A 19,457-nucleotide genomic window follows, 5' to 3' on the forward strand; every position below is an offset into this window, starting at 1 on the left:
TGTGTGGGGACTCTCTCAACATTGACATCAACAACATTTTGCGGCGAAAATGGAGGCCTTGATAATTGCGCAAAAGTTGCAGTTCTTGCCTCTGGAATTGCACTGATTAGTTTCCCTCCTCAGGAGGTGGTCTACGACGCATAGGAGATGGCGATCGGCGACGAGGAGATGGGAAACGAGAAGTTGATGGGCGACGATCCCAGTCAGAGTGCCTCTGTTCGTATGCAGACGTGGTAGCCTGCTGCAACGCATAGGTAAGAGTTCCAAAGGAGGCGTACGTAGGTGTGGGACGGCAGCGGCAGTAGCGTGCAATGTGGCCAGCGATGCCACACGTGAAGCAGATAGGACGGTTGTCATGGGTGCGCCACTCATTAGATGGACGGAAAAAGCGAGGAGAGGGCCTGTAAACCAGAGGCGCTGCCGGAGGAGGTGGAGACGATAAGGATACTGGATGCGGTGGGGGCCGCGCAACCACAGCCCCGTAGCTGAGAGGTGAAGATGGTGCAGGTGGTGCGTAGCTGACAGCTGAGAGATTAGATGCTGCTGAAGTGCATGCGTAAGGGGCCTGCACTGTAGGTAGGACATCGCAAATTTCAGTGTCGAAGGCAGACTTGCGGTGGGCGCGTCGCTATGTGGCAGCAGGGAGAGCTGTCGGGCGACTTCCTCCCTGATGAAGTCTTTGATTTGGTTGGACAGACTTTCTTGGCGAACGTTGGCATTTGCGAGTGCGACAGCCGAGATCGAATCCGGTGGTGAGACACTCTGTCGGGCGATGGAACGCTGACGGCGTAATTCATCGAAGCTCTGGCACAGGCTTACAAGGATTGCCACCGAGGTCGGGCTTTTCGATAGCAACATCTGGAATGCGCCATCCTCAATGCCCTTGAGAATCTGCCGAATTTTCTCTTCTTCGGGCATAGATGGGTTAACACGCCTGCAGAGGTCGAGCACATCTTCAATGTAACTCGTAAACGTTTCGCCAGGCTGCTGGGCTCTGTGGCACAGACGCTGGTCGGCGCGGAGCTTGCGAACCTCTGGTCAGCCGAACGCTTCAGTTACGAGGGTCTTAAAGGAGGACCAGTTGACAATGCCGGTTTCGCGGTTGGTAAACCAAAGCTTATAACAACAGTACTGAAAGTTGGGCGAGTTGGTACTCATTCATGACTTCTTTGCGCAAACACGTACACGGACACAAGGAAAAGAGGCAAACAACACGGGCGCAAACTCACAACTGGTTTATTTTGAACAACGAACTGTACTTATATCTTCACGTAGCCCACACGCCCCCCCATCGGTGGATCCAGGAACACACGAGATAACCTAAAGAAAGCTTATTCAGCGCTACGTCATGATAAGAACCACAAAACGACAAAATTTGAAGAGTTCTCGCATCTGCAGACGGATTATTGCACGTGCCTTTCAAAAAATCAAATTCTTTATCGGACAGGGTGACGGAAGCTTGGCTAACACATTTTTCTCCCATGTTTCTAATATGGAAAGCTTCAATCAACTCCCTGTTAATTTTTCTCTTGTGAGTGTGAGCTGCCAGATGAAACACAGCCAACAATACCGGTCTTGCAGAACAGCAGTGGTATACCATATTCCGTTCAGCTGTGGCAGATATTATGTCGGGCAATCTGGAAGGTGTGTAAACACACGGTTGAGGGAGCATGACTCGGCATTACGTAGTTCAGGACGAACACATCTGGTGGATCACTGCAAGTCTTGTGGGTGCGTACCAATTTTTACAGACAAAGATTCTGTCAACTCACAAGAGAAAAATTAACAGGGAGTTGATTGAAGCTTTCCATATTAGAAACATGGGAGAAAAATGTGTTAGCCAAGCTTCCGTCACCCTGTCCGATAAAGAATTTGATTTTTTGAAAGGCACGTGCAACAATCCGTCTGCAGATGCGTGAACTCTTCAAATTTTGTCGTTTTGTGGTTCTTATCATGACGTAGCGCTGAATAAGCTTTCTTTAGGTTATCTCGTGTGTTCCTGGATCTACCGATGGGGGGGCGTGTGGGCTACGTGAAGATATAAGTACAGTTCGTTGTTCAAAATAAACCAGTTGTGAGTTTGCGCTCGTGTTGTTTGCCTCTTTTCCTTGTGTCCGTGTACGTGTTTGCGCAAAGAAGTCATAAACCAAAGCTTAGCTACGTCTGCCAAGTAAAAAATAACGTAGGCGAGCTTAGAGTCGTCCCACTTGTTGCTGGCGCTTCTGCGTTCGTACAAGGAGAGCCAGTCTTCGACGTCTTGCTCACCACTTGCGCTGAAGATTGGTGGGTCCCGCTGGCGAGTAGCGCCGGGGCAGGTAGATGGGGCAGCCGATGGTGCTGGCTGGGCTGGGACGGGCTGGTTGGCGACTGCGTCAGTCATGTTTCGCGGTAGTCTTTCAAGCAACTTGCAAGAGCGGAGCTCCAGGTCTGCTTGGGGATCTCAGCAGCCTCCACCAAATGTGATGACGTTTATTCGAGCAGAGAAGTCGCAACGAGGTCGCGGCGGAAAGTGGGCGTATGGCAAGTCTGGCAAAGGCGGCACAAACTCTCGCGCAAGCAGAGCACGGGCCTTTTCGTTGTCTTCCGAAGGCACATACGCGTTGGTGCGTATGCTCCACTACACATGTAACATAATTTATAGGTTATCACTTGCATTCTACCAAAAGTCAAATCATGCTACTGTTCAAAGTTGTTTCCACTTCGTTTAAAGCCAACAAATAATTATAAACGGCATTTTCAAAGCATTGTCTAAATTTTTAGAAAATATTGTCCAGGTTAGTTAGGTCATGACAAATATGCCCATTTTTCTTTATATATGCGATATACATTTGCATATAATATATGTAGAATTCGATTCAAAATCATTCGACCGAAATCACTATTTATACAAGGCTCAATTTTTAGAAAATATTGTGCAGGTTAGTTAGGTCATGACAAATATGCCTATTTTTCTTTATATATGCCATATACATTTGCATATAATATACGTAGAATTCGATTCAAAAACATTCGACCAAAATCACTATTTATAGAAGCCTAGTATTTACCGTAAACATACAACATTTCAGAATAAGTAAGTGCGTGTTGAGAAAATCAAGCAGCAACCATATCCATGTGCACAGTTGCCACAACAACACAGTCATAAGAAACAACATTCAGCCAGAAATTTCAAGCCACCTTACCTCTCAGAAGCTCCAAAGCATACATTGACTCGTCAGGCATGTTGCGGACCACCTGTGAATTGAAATAAATAACCCACTGGCTTCAAAAATTACCTATTACACTACAGGTCAAGCACCTGAAAGCTGTATTGAAACTAGCTAGTCCGTTATGTAGCGAAGAAAAGGCACTAAAGAACAGTGAATTTCACTTCTGTGGGGGCTAGGAACACACTGTCACTGCAGCACTCTCCCGTGCACCGCTCACCACTCACTCGACACCACTTTCCTCTCCCCTGCAGAGCATGAAGGCTTCCCTCCCGCTGACCGTACTACTCGTGGACCTATTTTCGCCGCTGCCGCTAACTGCCGTTCAAGCAAACCACAAATGAGCATCTGAATTTTCTAATCTTTCTCCGCAGTCAGTGGACCTCACAACAATCGGACACTGTTCTCCTCTCCTGAGTCACTCCTCTCAGACTGCCGAGGGAAACTCACGTTAGCCGCATGCCAACAAAGTGTCGGCGACTGGGTGCGTCTCAGCATGTAAACTCTTGTATCGGTACTCTAGTAGCACCAGTAATAAGGACAGCGTGCTGCTGCTTGCCAAGCAGGGGCGCCAATGAGCCGGATGCTAACACAGCATGCTTTCTGCCAGTTTGCACATACCGTATTTATTCGTATAATCCTCGCAGTTTTTTTTGCGGAAAAACGATGAAAAGATAATGGTGCGAGAATCACACAAGAAAAAATTTCCGCCAAAACAAACGGCGTGGGAAAAAAAAAACTAAGTGGGCGCAAATCAAGATTCTCGCACTAGCAACTAGTTTGAGAAGTAATAATCAAGACTTACCTTAAGAATAAAACCATAGGTTTAAGACAAGGCAAGATTTATTTGAGGCACAGAAACTCCAAGCAAATAGGCGAGAGTTTTCAATTACTGTACACAAAGCTTGCGGGCACTGCGCTAGCCTTCGTCACTCAACGGGAGCCCACAAAAGGTTAGCGTACACTTTAGGCTGATGGCCATCTAACACGAAATCGTCTGCAGTTACATACCTTCCGTAAAAATAAAGTTTTACCAGCTATCTAAGTCGAAGGCACACAAGGGGCCCAGCGCATCTTGTTGGCTTCAGCTGCCCATGCTGCCATTGCCAGCAACGAACACAATACTCAACGACTCCAAAGTGCCTACTGGCAGCCCTGTTGCCGTTACTTAGTGCATGATCAATCACTTTCAGCCTGAAAGCAGTCATGTAGCTTCTGTATCGCCCCATAGCATAACCACAACATGGAGATAACGTACTAACATGTTGCAACGCACACTTGCCACTTTGGCTTGGCTCAAACTAGATTGGGCTTCCATGCCTTGATAGTATGCATAATTCTCCAGAGATGGCACCATGCTGTTGTACGCTATCATCATCAGTGGTTGGAAGGAGCAGACGACATTATGGCTGCAATTCTAGGGGGTGCGATAATTATTTGCAGAAAAAAAAAAAGCATTTTTTGGGGGCAATGTGGGGGGTGCAAGAATTATGCGAGCACCAGTATTATGCGAGTAACTATGGTACATTAGCATTAAAATATAGCAGCATATCCACGAGGTGAATGATGACGAGTGGGGCGAAGCAGATGGAGGGGCGGACGAATTGGCGGACGCACGAATAGATACATGGACGGATGGATGGACGCACAAAAAATTCACGGAAGGACTGACGCACGAATGCACGGACGGATGCACAGACAGAAGCACAGATGTACGATTGGCGGACGGACGCTTCACCCCACTCAGCATCATTCCCTCCATGAATATGTTGTCACAGCGTTTTTATTGACATGCAATGCATCGCCACTGGCTACCATGACGACTACGACTGATATGATATGTGGGGTTTAACGTCCCAAAACCACCATATTATTATGAGAGACCCCACAGAGGAAGGCTCCGGAAATTTCGACCGGGTACTATGGGTACTCTGCTTCGCCATTGGGAGAAGCAGGGGTAGCTACTAGGACGGACGCGGGCCTAACCCCCAGCCTATGGAGCTTTGCCCCTAAACAACTTGCCACAGCTATTTCAACAATCACAACCTATGACTATGAGTAACCCTTCATAGTTCTGAAAAGCGTGCACAGATGACTAAGTCTGTTTAAGATGTTGCACAATATTCCTCAGCCAGATAACTTTCAAGATTCAAATGACCCAGAAGTTTACACAAACGAAGCATATGTTGTACTGCGACCATCTGGGAACATGAATTATACTGTTACCTTTAAACTCCCCATTCACTTATTGGCAGAGTCCATCAGGGACAAACATAAGCACAAAACTGCAAATGCATATTTCAGTTCTGGTTTGTGGAAACAGTGCTATATATTGCAATGTTAAATATGTTCTGCAGAATCTGACAAGGTAGAGGAGGAGTTACCAAAAGGAAAATTGGCATCCAACCATTTTTTTATAAGAACACAAGGCTTCAGGGAAATATTTCACAAAGTGTAAAGCAATCTTTCTGAAGAAAAATGTGTCCCAGTCCAGACACCAAAAAAGCCATGACCTTTAGCAAACCAGCTAAGGTCGATCGTGGGTTTGCATGTATTCTAGTCTTATTCTGTGGCATGCTTTTGGAATAGCAATTTTCATGGTTTTTCGGTTGTGCAAATTTCAGCTGTGGGAATATCTTTATGTCACCATGAGATCTGTATCACTGAGGTTCTGCTGTAGTTTAATGTAGTATTGTCATAAGGGACAAAGTTCTCACCTCGTCAGTGACCAGCACGTGAATTCCAGAGGGACCGTCGATGTAGATGTCATGAACAGTGAAAGGGGAGACACTGCACAGTGATGTCAGCTTGCTGAGCAGCTCCAGCACTGTCAGGCTCCTCAGGTACACAGCCCGGAATACTGAACCAGCCAATGACAGGCAAGCACGACGATAAAGCATCGCACAGCAACAGCTTGTTTTGGTGACAGTCCGAAAAAGCAACAACACAGAAACAATGATCACCTTTAAAAGGGCACTAAAGAGCAAAATGACTTTTTGTGTATTAGTGAAGTACAATTTCACAATCCTAAAACACTACCCTTGCTGAGGTATGACGTCTAGTAAGCGCAGAATCGCTCGAAAATAAAATGTGGGTGGCAACGCCACCTTGAGATACTGTCACAAAACACCATGATGTAAGAAATTTCGAAAGCGTCTACTGGGTCCTACGTAGCTTTCAATCGATCAAAATTAAGCACATTGTCATCCGTTGGGGCCACAGACTTAGAATATGAAGTTTCAGAAAATTTATTCGAGCCAATGCGACGAAAATACCAAAAATGCATGTTGAAGTTTGCAGCGTCTCGCGTGGAGATTTCGGCACGAAATTCTAAAATGAAACTTTAACCTTGATTTTCTCTGCTAATAATGAATTTATGATGATGAAATATATGGCACTGGAGTTCTTGGAGTGCAGTTTGTCCTTCTATACAAAGTCATTGTTCCTCTTTAGTGTCCCTTTAAACACACAGTTAAAGGGGCCATGGACCACATCTTCACGTAATCATCAAATGAGTGACCTCAATGTCGGAGTTTATTTTTTCTGGAATCAACTGCAGCGCAAATTTATTGAATACGCAAGAATTAGTTGAGTAACAGGCGTTCGTCGCACACTTTATGCGCTTTCTCTCTTCTCTTATTCCAATGAGTGTGCTAGAAGCTACACAAGATGGGATGACACAGGGAAAAGAAGTAACAGTGGAGCTTCCACTATACGTTCCCCAGTTCCGGACAACCTGAAGTTCACGACAAATTGGTCTGGTCCCAGCATAATCCTCATAGAAATAATGTATTAAAAACCTTGGTTATACATTGTAGTTTTACGTCGACCCTAAATCTTACGACGACTTTCAGATTTCGTCAAAAAAAAAAAGAACTTTTACTTGAATAAAACATTGACCAAATATTAACCAATGCAAAATATAAAGTTGCGTTCCCCAAGGTTGACGATTGGATAAGTAGAGTGTGAGACAGGATGTCTTCTCAGAAGGGAAAATGCATTCTCCTGGAAGTTCATGCGCTTCTACATACGCCTCCATGCCATGCCTACAAATCAGGGGTCGCTACCTAGTCAAGCTCTATCCACATAGAGTACAGTCGCCGACCGATTTTTCGGACCTGGCGGGGACCGAAGAAAAGACCGAAAAATTGAACAGTCTGAAAAATTCGTTTTTGTCAGAAATATGAACTTTATTGCATCAGGCAAGCTTTAAAAAAGTCCATGATTCTGCCTTGCCTTTCTTATGTGATTCTTAAAGAGAAAAGTGAGTCCCGTAACTGTCTGCATCAGAGTGCGACACCTCAACAGTAGCTCACAAGGAATGGGGGTAAGGAGGAATTAAAAGGATAGGAATAAAGGTATAGAGATGGAGAGGGGGAAGGAGAGAGCGAGGCGCAGGGATAGCGAACGACAGAAACCGACAGAAGTGAAGAGGAGATAGGAAAGATGGACACGGTCGCAGGAGTTCGAGGATGGGGCACCACTCAGCGAGAGCTCTTGTCGGAGGCAGCAGATGGCGTAGGGCGAGCCAGTCGGCCAGAGCTGCGCTGTCGTCGGAGATCACGGCGGCACAACCAGTCGGCACGAAATCCAGAGAGCGAGTCCCTGCCTTGCCTCATACTATGCTTGGAAGCAATCTGGTTCGCCTGTATTTGCGCCAAGGTAACATCGTCACCGTAAATTCTCGGCCAAAGCGCCATTGCGGTGGCGATCTCCGCCGCCGATGGCTGTGGGCGATCATCGTCATCATCATCTGAACCGCTCTCCGGCTGCGGCAAAACCTGCCAAAGAATTTCTTCGTTTGTGGGCTCTGTGCACGAAATTGTCATCGTGCGCACGAGCGAAAACTGTCATCGTGGCAGGCGCATTCACTATTCACTATTCTAGGGACCATACTACAACCGTACATTCACTTCACCACTGCGCAGCTCTGCCTCCTCCCTGTACGGTGCGATGACGATAGTGCTGACCACTATGGCTGACCGAAGACTAAAAAATGGTCTCGTGCCGCGTTTTCTAAAGCAGACACGGCCTCCGAAACTTGAAATATGGCGTTCACTTTTCAATGCGGAGGCAGAAAAGCCATTTTAAAATTAAGCCACTAAGCTTAGTCAAGCCGGCCGAAAATACAACATGGCGGCGTCCGTAATTATCCGTGGCGCGGCTCAAAACAAACTATTTAGTCCGAAAAATCTAACTTTCGGTGTCAAATTCGTTCGAAAAATTTGTCGAAAAAATGCATTAGCCCTATGGGAACCCAGACGATGCCCTCTTTAAGTCCGAAATATCAAACAAGTCCGAATTTTTGCAGTCAAAAAAATTGGTCGGCGACTGTAGCTTCAGCCAGCCAAAAAGCTGATACTTCCAGGTTTTCTGTTCGTGAAAACTTGTCCTGGTCTACATACAGCTAATCTCATGCCTTTGTCAGGTGACTCGCTCGCTGGATTCCATGCCGACCGGTTGTTCCCTCGCGATCTTTGACGTCAGCGTAGCTCTGGCCGACTGGGCTCGCCCTACGTCATCTCCTGACACCGACCTTCGACGACAGTGTAGCTATGACCGACTGGACTTGCTCTACGCCACCTCCCGACGCCGACAAGAGCTCTCGCAAGTGGTGCCCCGTCCTCGGACTCCTGTGACCGTTTTTCCATCTTTCCTATCTCTCCTATCCCCTCGCTATAGCGTCGCTCTCTGGCTTACCTCATGCCTCTTTCTCTCTCTCTACACCTTCATTCCTATCCTTTTAATCCCTCCTCACCCCCATCACTTTTGAGCTACTGTTGAGGTGTCGCTCGCTGAAGCAGATAGTTATGGGGCTCACTTTTGTCTTCCTTTCTCTTTTAGAACCACTTAGTAGCCTTTGTCACACTCGCAGTCACAGGCTTGCGTGCACACGCGTAAAGGCCGGACGTAGCTGTTTTCACCATGCAAAATTACTTGACATCAACATTCATAATAAGAGCGGGACACCACTAGTTGCACTTCACAAGGCAACAAATTACAAGGCGCACAGCTCAGTCGCGCACGAAAGTATTCTACATGCATTCTACGAAGACTCATGGTCTGTCGCCATTATGTGATAGCGATGATACTGTGGTTAACTTTTCTGACTGGAGGCTCTTAGCAAAAAGGTTTCGGTTTCGTTATGATGCGCAGGCAATTTTCGGACTATACTTATTGGCAGAAATATGCGCACTGAATTTTATTTTATTTTTAGGATTCAGAATAAAGATTCGCTGGCACCTCTTTTAACTAAATAATGCCGCCATTAGCTGCCATTGTCAAGAATAGTTTAATCTACGTTCCCTGCAGAGGCACAAGGTTGTGCCGTGGGCTTATTCAAGCAGTCTGTACCCGCTTTTTGGGCAAGGCTGAGTCTCACTGCCGATAATGTTGGTTTTTCGTGGTCCCCTGAAAGCCACATAATTGGAGTTCCATTGTATGTCAGTGCTCGGATCATTCTCGCTCATAGTGATTCCTATAAGCAAGTGGGGCTCACTATGTAATGTTATCAGACTATGGAGCGCAGGCCCTGGCATGTTCTGGCACCATGACGCAAGAAGTGCATCTGATCCAAATGACGTACTTGATTTATGTTACCTCTTGGCCAATAGCATGCTGTCTACTGTTTCAAACAGCAGGCGCTAGCAGCGCCTAAGAGAGTGAGCGCAGGTATGAAAAGAGGTCATTAAATAAATGGCAACTTCCTGCTGAGCTGCTACACGCTTCTTGCTATGGATGGCTGTGACACTTTGCTGAGATCTTCATAGCAGTGTCTGCTCAACATGATGTGTTTTCTCATCAAGCTCGAGGAGTGGTACATGGCCTTTTCAAAGAAGTAGAGTACATAAGCTACCCAGCATTACTAACATGCACAATTAAATAACATCACACATTGTAGTGAAGTATAATAGCACTGAATGTATACCTGGGCTAGAAGACCTTCCAGCTGATGCATTAAAAGAAAGAAAAAAAGAAATGTCAAAGGGACTTCTTGCATCTGCACCAGCAAATGCGTATCTTGTATTTAAAAGGAATGGGTTGCTATTAAAAATAGATACGTTACTGTTAAGCCGTAACAAGCCTGTGCAATGCAATGTCTTACCTTGTTCTGCGGGCAAGGAGATATAGGCGGTCAGCCGTGGCCGAATAGTCCTGCAAGACAGTATGAAAGTAACTTTTAATCGAAAACGTGCCATACGTCAGGAGGTGGCTTCAAATGTGACACTCAACGACACAGAAGATTTTGTTAACTTCCAAGTAGATGAAAGGTTCAATGTTTTATGGGAGAAACAGAGAAGGTTAAAGCAAAACAAGCAACAAAGAAAAACTAAACTCACTTTGAGTGCAAGGCATTGAAAAGCCGAATGCCATCGGCGAGACCGCAAATTTGGATGAGATCGTCTCTTGTGAGTCTCAGAAGGTCAGCACCTGAAACAACGCAACAGGTACAGAAAAAAAAATACTACAGTATAGACCACTTATAACGTAACTGCTTCTAGTGCAGAACCGCTTACAATTCGGTCTTTTTCTCGTTTACCCTCCCATGAAACCCCATGTATACGCATACAGCTTATTGTGGAGTCCCCCAAGATGAAAGACCAGTTATAATGCGGTTGCCGGAAATTGTTTGTGACAAACGTGGTAGCGAGGGCGCTTCCTTAACTCTTTCCTTACCACGGGAAAATTGGCCTATTTTTGTATGTTGCAGCTAGGAATTTTCTGTGCCGTCACTACTAGATTTACAGTGACATGCAATACATCAAAATAAAGACGAATGAATGTACTTTTGAATGCTTTTTATTTTAAAACAATAAAGAAAATTTATTTGGCAAAAAAATTCGTATACAAAAAAAATAAAGAATTTTCAAAAATTTTATTTGAAAACGAAGCGATATCTCAGACAAAAATTTTTCTGAGAAATTTTGAAATATACAAAATGTTTAGTAATCACAGGGCAACATTATTTAGAAGAATCGTTAAAATTGACAAAGCTGTTTTTGAGTTACAAAAAAATTGCCTGATGCATAGCGAAATAGTGAAGTTCTGAGTTGGTCCTACGCGAGATTTTTTTTTTTAAGAAAAAAAACTTTACAGCAAAATATTACATACCAAAATGCAAGTACTAAATGTAGGGTTTGAAAGGTACATTTGACGGAAGAACTGGCAGATCTAAATAGGTAACGAAAATTGACAAACACAAATAATTAGGTACGTTCACAACAAACGTCGTAATGATTTACTTATATCTTCCGAGTATAAAATTATGGAAAATTATGAGAGATGCAAAATATTTAAAACAGCGTATTGAAGTAGGATTGAAAAAATAAAAAATTAAAGTTATAGCTGAAGAACTTCTCGAGCTATAATTTGTTCACTCAGGGAGATCAGTGTGCCAGGCACCAAAACAGTTTCTCGTTGTGAAGCACAAATAGACATTGCAGGTGCGACAGAAAACGTTCGTCTTGTGTTGAGATTTGTTTTCTTGGTAGCACTTCTTACAGTTGCGGCGTATCTCCAATCGTTCAGGCTGGTGCTGTACAGCTGTGGGTGGCCGAATTGGGGTGGGAGGAATAGAAGCTGGTGCGGTGTCCTCTATCTGAAGAAGTTGTTGTACGAGTTCTGTCCTAAAAGCCAGCTGATCGAAGCGAGACAGCCTAGAAAGTTCAGGTGTTTCTGGATTTTGGCTCCGATGTGCTTCAAAAAGAATGTAGCTGTTCACAGCTGCAATATCAATGCAGTGGAAGAACAACGTCTTCCACCAGCGGACGCATTTTCTAAGAATATTATAAGAAGCAATCAGATCGTCAGACTTGTCGACCCCTAACAGGCCGGCATTATATTTGTCGATGAGTTTAGGTGTCCTGATTGTGATCTGCTCCCACTTCCCGTTTTTCTTTTCCCTTCTCTTAGCGAGCACGTGAGCGTTAGCGGTGTGAGCTGCGCTAACCATATCCACAACACGCCGATCCTTCCACTGAAGGTACAATACCTCCTTATCCCGTAGCCAGCGAATGTCCCCTCTCGTGGCTTTTCTTTCCCAGGTGATATTTTTCAATTCTGATGGGAACCCGCGGTGATCTTTTCTAGTAGTGCCACACGCGAGTGTCATGCGTTCTAGCAAGTGCACAAGAAGAGATGTGGACGTGTAGAAATTGTCCATGTAAATGACATGGCCACGGTCAAGGTATTTGTCGCAAAGCTTCGTCACCACATCGAATGCCAGCCCATTTGCGCTTGGTTTTTCACGCTTCCCCGTGTAAACTATGAATTGAATGGTGTAGCCGGTCTTCGGATCTGCAAGAACCCACAATTTGTATCCCCATTTCACAACTTTGTCTCGAATGTACTGCCAAATTCTGGAGCGTGCTTTGGATTTAACCATTCTTTCATCAACTGAAATTTCGCGATACGGCTGGAAAAACGTTGCAGAGCAGTCATTGATGTGTTGAAGAAGCCAAGACACCTTGTCTAGTTTTTGTGCGGTAGCGCCGTTCGTTTTGGGATCCAAAACATGCAGCATGGCCAGAAGTGCGGTGAAACGCCGCCTTGACATGACTTTTGGCGGAAGAAGTTCAGAAAGCATTTTAGTCGTACTCCAGTACAAATTTAGACGTGGAAGTTCTAACATCCCCATATACATCAGGAGTCCGATGAACTTCATCATCTCCTCCGGCGTCACTTCCTTCCACGATCCGTCTTTCTCACTGTATGTTGGCTTTTCAAGTATGTGGGTCCACGCATACTTGTTGGTGTTCAGACAGATTGCGCGGATCACCTCCGCTGTGAAGAAGAGGCGAAAAAAATCCAGTGCTCTCGTCAGCCGATGTGCGCGACTACGGAGCGGCATGCCGAGGTCGATGCCCGGATCCCTCTGGGGTCGGAAGTCCACGCGTCTTTGTGCTGGAGGCAGCACATCGCGCCCATATGAAGTAGACACGCTAGAAATAATAACAATATGTGGGACACATACAGAGCAAGTCAGCCAGCTCCAGAACATGATAAACAAAAAAGAAGGTGGAAACCAAACATACCCGCGACTAACAGCTGACGTTCCCGGCTGATCTGATGAAATTTCTTCATCGAAGCTAAAATCCGATGTCACCACATCGTTGTCTGATTCCTCACTACTCGAGGAATTCAAAAGATGGCTCGTCGAGGCGTCGGCATCGAGCGAAATCGCTTTTTTCCGAGCGCGCGTGGTTTCTGATGTTAACGCCATCGCATGAATCACACGCGCTTCAACCTTTGAATGGGCGTGACCTTTAAAAATCCCCGCCACGCGGTAAAAATGAGAACCGTACAGAAAAAGCAATTCTAGTGTGTGTACCATCGCCTAGATGGCGCTACAAGTCCATATGCACGATGTTTTTTGAAAAATAGGGGCGCGAAATCATCGTTCACCGGTGAACGATGTCTAGTGGTGTGGTAAGGAAAGAGCTAAGAAGACCTGCTGGGTGCGCTGCTGGGGAGTGAACGACGAGGTCGTTACGGAGAAGGAAGGGACATGGATCAAACGAACGTAGGGTAGAGGAAAGAAAAGGAAGAAAATGAAAAAAGATAGTGGGGCAGTGCGCGGGCTCGCCGAGTAAGGGAGGAGGACAGTTGCCTCGGTTACCGAAAAGTCTTTGCACCGTACTACGTCACCAGTGCGGCTTTGGCCACCGCCGGTCAACGTGGCACGTACGATCCCGTCCTTATCAACTGCATGCGCTCAACAGTTTCCTGCTTCCTTGTCGGTAAATTGAAAACTTTTTACAGTTTTATGATGTGAGCTTTCACTTTTGCTGCCAGTGCACTGTCGTACGTAAGCTAGCTTGGCGAGTTGTCGTCGTTACTGATCTGCCGGCCGTGAACGCAAACTTCGTATCACGCACGCTGTTCTTGGTTCACTGCTAGCGCGATCTTTTTGATGCCGAATCTTCATGTTTTAGACAAGCTTTTCGCGACAATATACCAAACGGCAAGCTAGGCCTAATTCACATTGTTAAGCATCGATCGATAGCGGTCACGTGAATCTAAGCTGCAGTTTGGTACCAAATGAACGAAACTTTTTGCGGTGGCTGCACTTGACAGGAAGAGATACATATCGTTAATGAAAAAGAGGGCAGCCCGTGTAGCACTCAAACACAGGTTCACGATTCGATTGCAATGTCTTAAATCATCTGCGCGCCCATGAAGTCGAAAAGTTAGCATCTTTCAACGCATCAAATTTTGGACGTGATTCGACATATTTTCTGTGTAATGCGCATAATCGAGGCTATCTGGTAGTCAGCGAATTTCCGCGATGGTGCTTTCATTTGGCAGACCCTCCCTCCCTTTTGCGTTCATTTCATTGGCAACGTGTGTCTTTGGACGTTACGTTCTTTTAACATTCAGAAATTTAAATGTTAGCAAGCACGCATCGCATGTTCCGATTCTCAGACAGGCAAAGCTGCATGCTCAACACATTTTGCGCAAGTGTGACCATTGAAAGAGGTTGGTTTGGTTATACGTAATGCGGTACCGCTTATAGTGCGGATATTCGCTACTCCCGCAACTTACGTTATAAGCGGTCTATACTATAAATGTCAGTGTTCGCCCCAATGAAATAATGGTAACTATTATCTACGCCTGCAAATCTAGAAGAAGGTTTGCAAGGGCCACAGCAATGAGTACAATGTCCGCCGACTCCACAAGAGAGAATCAATTAAAACAAATACAATATATAAATAACAAAATTATTGAAGAAAGAATGAGAGCAAAGATGACGAAATTTTAGGTTAAACAACAACAAAGAACAGAGTATAGAAGCAGGGACAGATTGAAGTATCCATGTTTTGAATCAGATTTATGCCCGTAGATTTCCTACTGGGCTCTGGTCTTAAGCGTACATTTGCAGAGAGAGTGTCACAAAATTGTACAGGCAGCATATTGATGAGTCATCTTGTTTAAGTCTGCCACAATATTTCCCTAAAACTTATCTGACTCTAGAATGTCCTGCACTTGACAGCTAGCACTCTATATATTGTCACGGGGTCGTGACGTGGCCGAAGACATGAGACTTTATGTTGGGATTTAACTGTTTAATTGGGCGAACCTGTGCCCGGTAAACGGAAGGTCCGATTACAGTGGCAGTCTTGTAGCAGTCTTGCACAGATAGCAGTGAACGGAGCGTTGGCCATCGATCAACTACTGACAAGCGGCGAAGTGAGTCGGCATTTATACTCTTACCATCGAATGTTCTAGCGTTCTCGCTGGCGGTGGCGTAGGTTCCAGAATAATCTGTACAGTTCGCAGAGTGCGTGTGATCTTATCGAAATGATCTACTAAAGTCCCGAAGCTTCTCGAAAACTGCAGGCGCGGTTTGCGCTCAGAATTGTGTAGTGCTTTGGGGCGATAACAAAACTTGAGAAACGGAACGTGGCATTGCCCCCCTCTGAAAAAGGCATCGTCCCAATGCTTTAACTAAACATGAAGGTACAACAATAATGAAAGAAAGTACCATGAATAAATCACGATATAATAATAATACGAAAAAAACACTGCTTCAGTTTGTTAACGCACATGAAACGGCTTGAGGCGCGCGACATAGACGACTTCAGGTCGCGATCGACGTCGTTGAGAGTTCGTGATGCTGTCGAGGACAACCTCATAATCAAGTGGGCCGAGACGTCGAACCACCCTGTACGGTCCGAAGTACTGTCGCAGAAGCTTTTCACTTAGTCCACGTCAGCGTATCGGCGTCCACACCCAAACGCGTTCACCGGGCTGGTATTCACGAAGCGTCGTCGAAGATTGTAACGGCGGCTGTTGGTCGTCTGTTGATTCTTGATACGGAGACATGCGAGTTGTCGGGCTTCTTTGGCGCATGGAAGGTACTCACTCACATCGAGGTTTTCTTCGTCTGTGATGTTGGGTAACATGGCATCGAGCGTCATTGCCGGGCTCCTTCCATAGACCAATTTTTATGGAGATATCTGCATCGTCTTCTGCACCGCCGTGTTGTATGCGAAGGTCACGTACAGAAGAATGGCGTCCCACGTCTTGCGTTTGACATCGACGTACATTGCCAGCATGTCGGTGATCATCTTGTTTAGCCGCTCGGTGAGGCCGCTGGTCTGTGGGTGGCACGCTGTCGTTCGGCGGTGGTTTGTCTGGCTGTATGCCAAGATCGCTTGAGTTAGGTCAGCAGTAAATGCTGTTCCTCTGTCGGTGATAAGGACCTCCGGGACGCCGTGACATAGGACGATATTTTCGACGAAGAACTTAGCTATCTCGAATGCACTGCCTTTTGGCAGGGCTTTTGTCTCGGCGTAGCGGGTGAGGTAGTCGGTAGCTACCACGATCCATTTGTTTCCGAAAGCCAACGTCGGGAACGGCCTCAGTAGGTCCATACCAATCTGGTGGAAAGGTCGGCGAGGTGGTTCAATTGGCTGCAGAAGTCCTGTTGGCCTTGTCGGCAGTGTCTTGCGTCGCTGACAGTCTTGGCATATCCTCACATAACGAGTGACGTCGGCGGTAAAACGTGACCAATAGCACCTTTCTTGTATCCTCGCAAGCATGCGAGAAACACCGATATGCCCTGCCGTCGGATCGTCGTGCAGGGCCTGCAGGAGTTCTGGTCGCAGAGCTGAAGGCACCACAAGGAGGTACTTGGCTCGAAGCGGTGAAAAGTTTTTCTTTTGGAGAAAACCGTTTCGCAGGAAGAACGACGCAAATGCGCGCTTGAATACCTTCGGGACTTTGGCGGTCCTGCCTTCGAGGTATTCTATTAGGGCCTTAAGTTCCGGGTCGGCCCGCTGTCGTTCAGCGAAGTCGTCGGTAGTTATCGTTGCCAAGAAGTAGTCGTCATCCGGGTTGTCGGGTGGTGGTTGGTCGACAGGCGCACGAGAGAGACAGTCGGCGTCGAAGTGTTTCTTTCCAGACTTGTAAACGACGGTAATGTCATATTCTTGAAGTCTCAGGCTCCATCGTGCGAGGCGACCTGAAGAGTCCTTCAAGGTGGCTGGCCAACACAAGGCGTGGTGGTCGCTCACAACTTTGAAGGGCCTGCCGTAGAGGTAGGGGCGAAATTTTGACGTAGCCCAGATGATGGCGAGGCACTTCTTTTCTGTTGTGGAATAATTGGCTTCTGCTTTGGATAGCGATCGGCTGGTGTAACTAATAACCCTTACAAGTCCGTCAGCCCTCTGCACAAGAACGGCGCCAATACCCTCGCTGCTTGCGTCAGTGTGTATTTCTGTCTCAGCGAATTCGTCGAAATCGGCAAGTAACGGAGGCGTCTGGAAGCGATGTTTAAGCTTCTGGAAAGCGTGTTCCTGAGGCGTTTCCCACTTGAACTCCACGTCGGCCTTGGTAAGGTTGGTGAGAGGATCGGCGATGCGGGCGAAGTTTTTCACAAATGCCTATAATAGGCCCACAGGCCCAGAAATCGGCGCACGGCCTTCTTGTCAGTGGGCGGCGGGAAGTCGGCGATGGCGGCTGTTTTCCGTGGATCGGGACGAACTCCAGATTTGCTGATAACGTGCCCCAGAAACAAGAGCTCCTCATACGCAAATCTGCACTTTTCTGGCTTCAGTGTGAGTCCGGACGTCTTGATGGCTTGAAGTACAGCTTCAAGGCGCCGAAGATGCTCGTCGAAACTCGAGGAAAACACGACGACGTCGTCCAAGTACACAAGGCAAGTCTGCCACTTCAATCCTGCCAGTACTGTATCCATAACGCGTTGAAAAGTTGCAGGCGCTGAGCAAAGGCCGAAGGGCATCACCTTAAACTCGAAGAGGCCGTCCGGTGTTATAAACGCCGTCTTCTCTCGGTCTCTTTCGTCGACTTCGATTTGCCAATAGCCAGTCTTGAGGTCCATTGACGAGAAGTACTTGGCGTTATGGAGCCGATCAGGTGCGTCGTCTATTCGTGGGAGAGGATACACGTCCTTTTTTTTTGCGATTTCGTTCAGGCGGCGATAATCGACGCAGAAACGTAGGGTCCCATCCTTTTTCTTCACTAACACCACGAGGGACGCCCACGGACTCTTGGATGGCTGGATGATGTCATCCCGCAGCATTTCATCAACTTGTCTCTTCATGGCCTCATGTTATCGCGTCGAAACCCTGTACGGACTCTGACGGAGTGGTCTGGCATTTTCTTCGGTTATGATGCGATGTTTCGTGATTGGGGTCTGCCGAATTTTTGATGACGATGAAAAGCAATTTTCGTATTGCAGGAGCAGGGCCTTGAGCTGTTCTTGCTTATGGTTTGGAAGTCTGGGATTGACGTCGAAAGCTGTGGGAGGGGCTTGGTTCCACTGAGCAGGTTCCGCAGAATCGGCGAGGACGAAAGCACTGGTGGGGTCCACAATTTTTTTGATGTATGCGATCATTGTTCCTTTGTTCACATGTTTGTACTCATTGCTGAAATTTGTGAGCATAACCGTTGCTTTGCCTCCCCGCAGCTCTGCTATTCCTCTTGCGACGCAATATTTCGGGTGACCAACAGATGCTGACTGTCTTTAACGACGCCTTCTAAGTCAGGTGATTTAGGAGCGCAGACTGAAATAATGACGCTGGAGCGAGGCGGAATGGTGACTTGTTCTTCCTGCACATTCAAGGCATGGTTTCCCGACGGCGTGCGCGGCGGTAGTGTTTCTTCTGTGGATAACGTTATCGACTTTGTTCTGAGGTTAATGACAGCACCATGGAGGCATAAGAAGTCCATGCCAAGGATGACATCTCTCTAGCAACACTGTAGGACTACAAAGACTGTAGGATAAATACGGCCGTTAATGGTGACTCTCGCTGTGCAGATTCCTGCAGGTGTTACGAGATGACCTCCGGCTGTGCGGATTTCAGGGCCTTCCCAAGCTGTCCTAACTTTCTTTAACTTCGCGGCAAACAACCCACTGATGACGGAATTGTCGGCTCCAGTATCGACGAGAGCGGTCACACTGTGGCCGTCGATATGAATGTCAAGGTCGCTAGTTCGCCGTCTCGCATTACAGTTAGGGCGTGGTGTCGGGTCACGGCTGTGTCGGCTTGTTCTGCTGTTTCCGTGTTGCGTCGTCAGGTCACCTTCAGTAAGTGAGTTTTCGCCGTCAGAGCTTTGCCTGATTGGCACTGTGTTCGTAAAGCTTCGTCGCGTCGTTGTCGTCGTCGTCGGAGGATCTTCGGTAGTTTGTCACACAGCAACCGCACCACCGGTTGCTGGCCTTAGTTTCCCCGATACAGGCTAGGAGACCGGCACCGCCTTAGGCCAGAGTACTGCCGATGGTGT

The 19,457-nt window shown here is 46.7% G+C and overlaps 1 protein-coding gene across 2 annotated transcripts in view; it reads right to left on the reverse strand.

The window, feature by feature from the left end:
* The window catches only part of LOC142786766 (transcription factor CP2-like protein 1), a 68,497-nt gene that overhangs the window by 11,258 nt on the left and 37,782 nt on the right, over positions 1–19,457 (reverse strand). For both annotated transcript variants that reach the window (XM_075884407.1, XM_075884406.1), the window contains exons 16-19: positions 10,547–10,637; positions 10,312–10,361; positions 5,924–6,066; positions 3,183–3,234 (exon numbers count right to left, since the gene is read on the reverse strand). In XM_075884407.1, the coding sequence (XP_075740522.1) occupies positions 3,183–3,234; positions 5,924–6,066; positions 10,312–10,361; positions 10,547–10,637 (336 nt within the window). The remainder of the gene's footprint in view (positions 1–3,182; positions 3,235–5,923; positions 6,067–10,311; positions 10,362–10,546; positions 10,638–19,457) is intronic.

This window comes from Rhipicephalus microplus, unplaced genomic scaffold (assembly GCF_043290135.1).
Source record: "Rhipicephalus microplus isolate Deutch F79 unplaced genomic scaffold, USDA_Rmic scaffold_32, whole genome shotgun sequence".
NCBI lineage: Eukaryota > Metazoa > Arthropoda > Arachnida > Ixodida > Ixodidae > Rhipicephalus > Rhipicephalus microplus.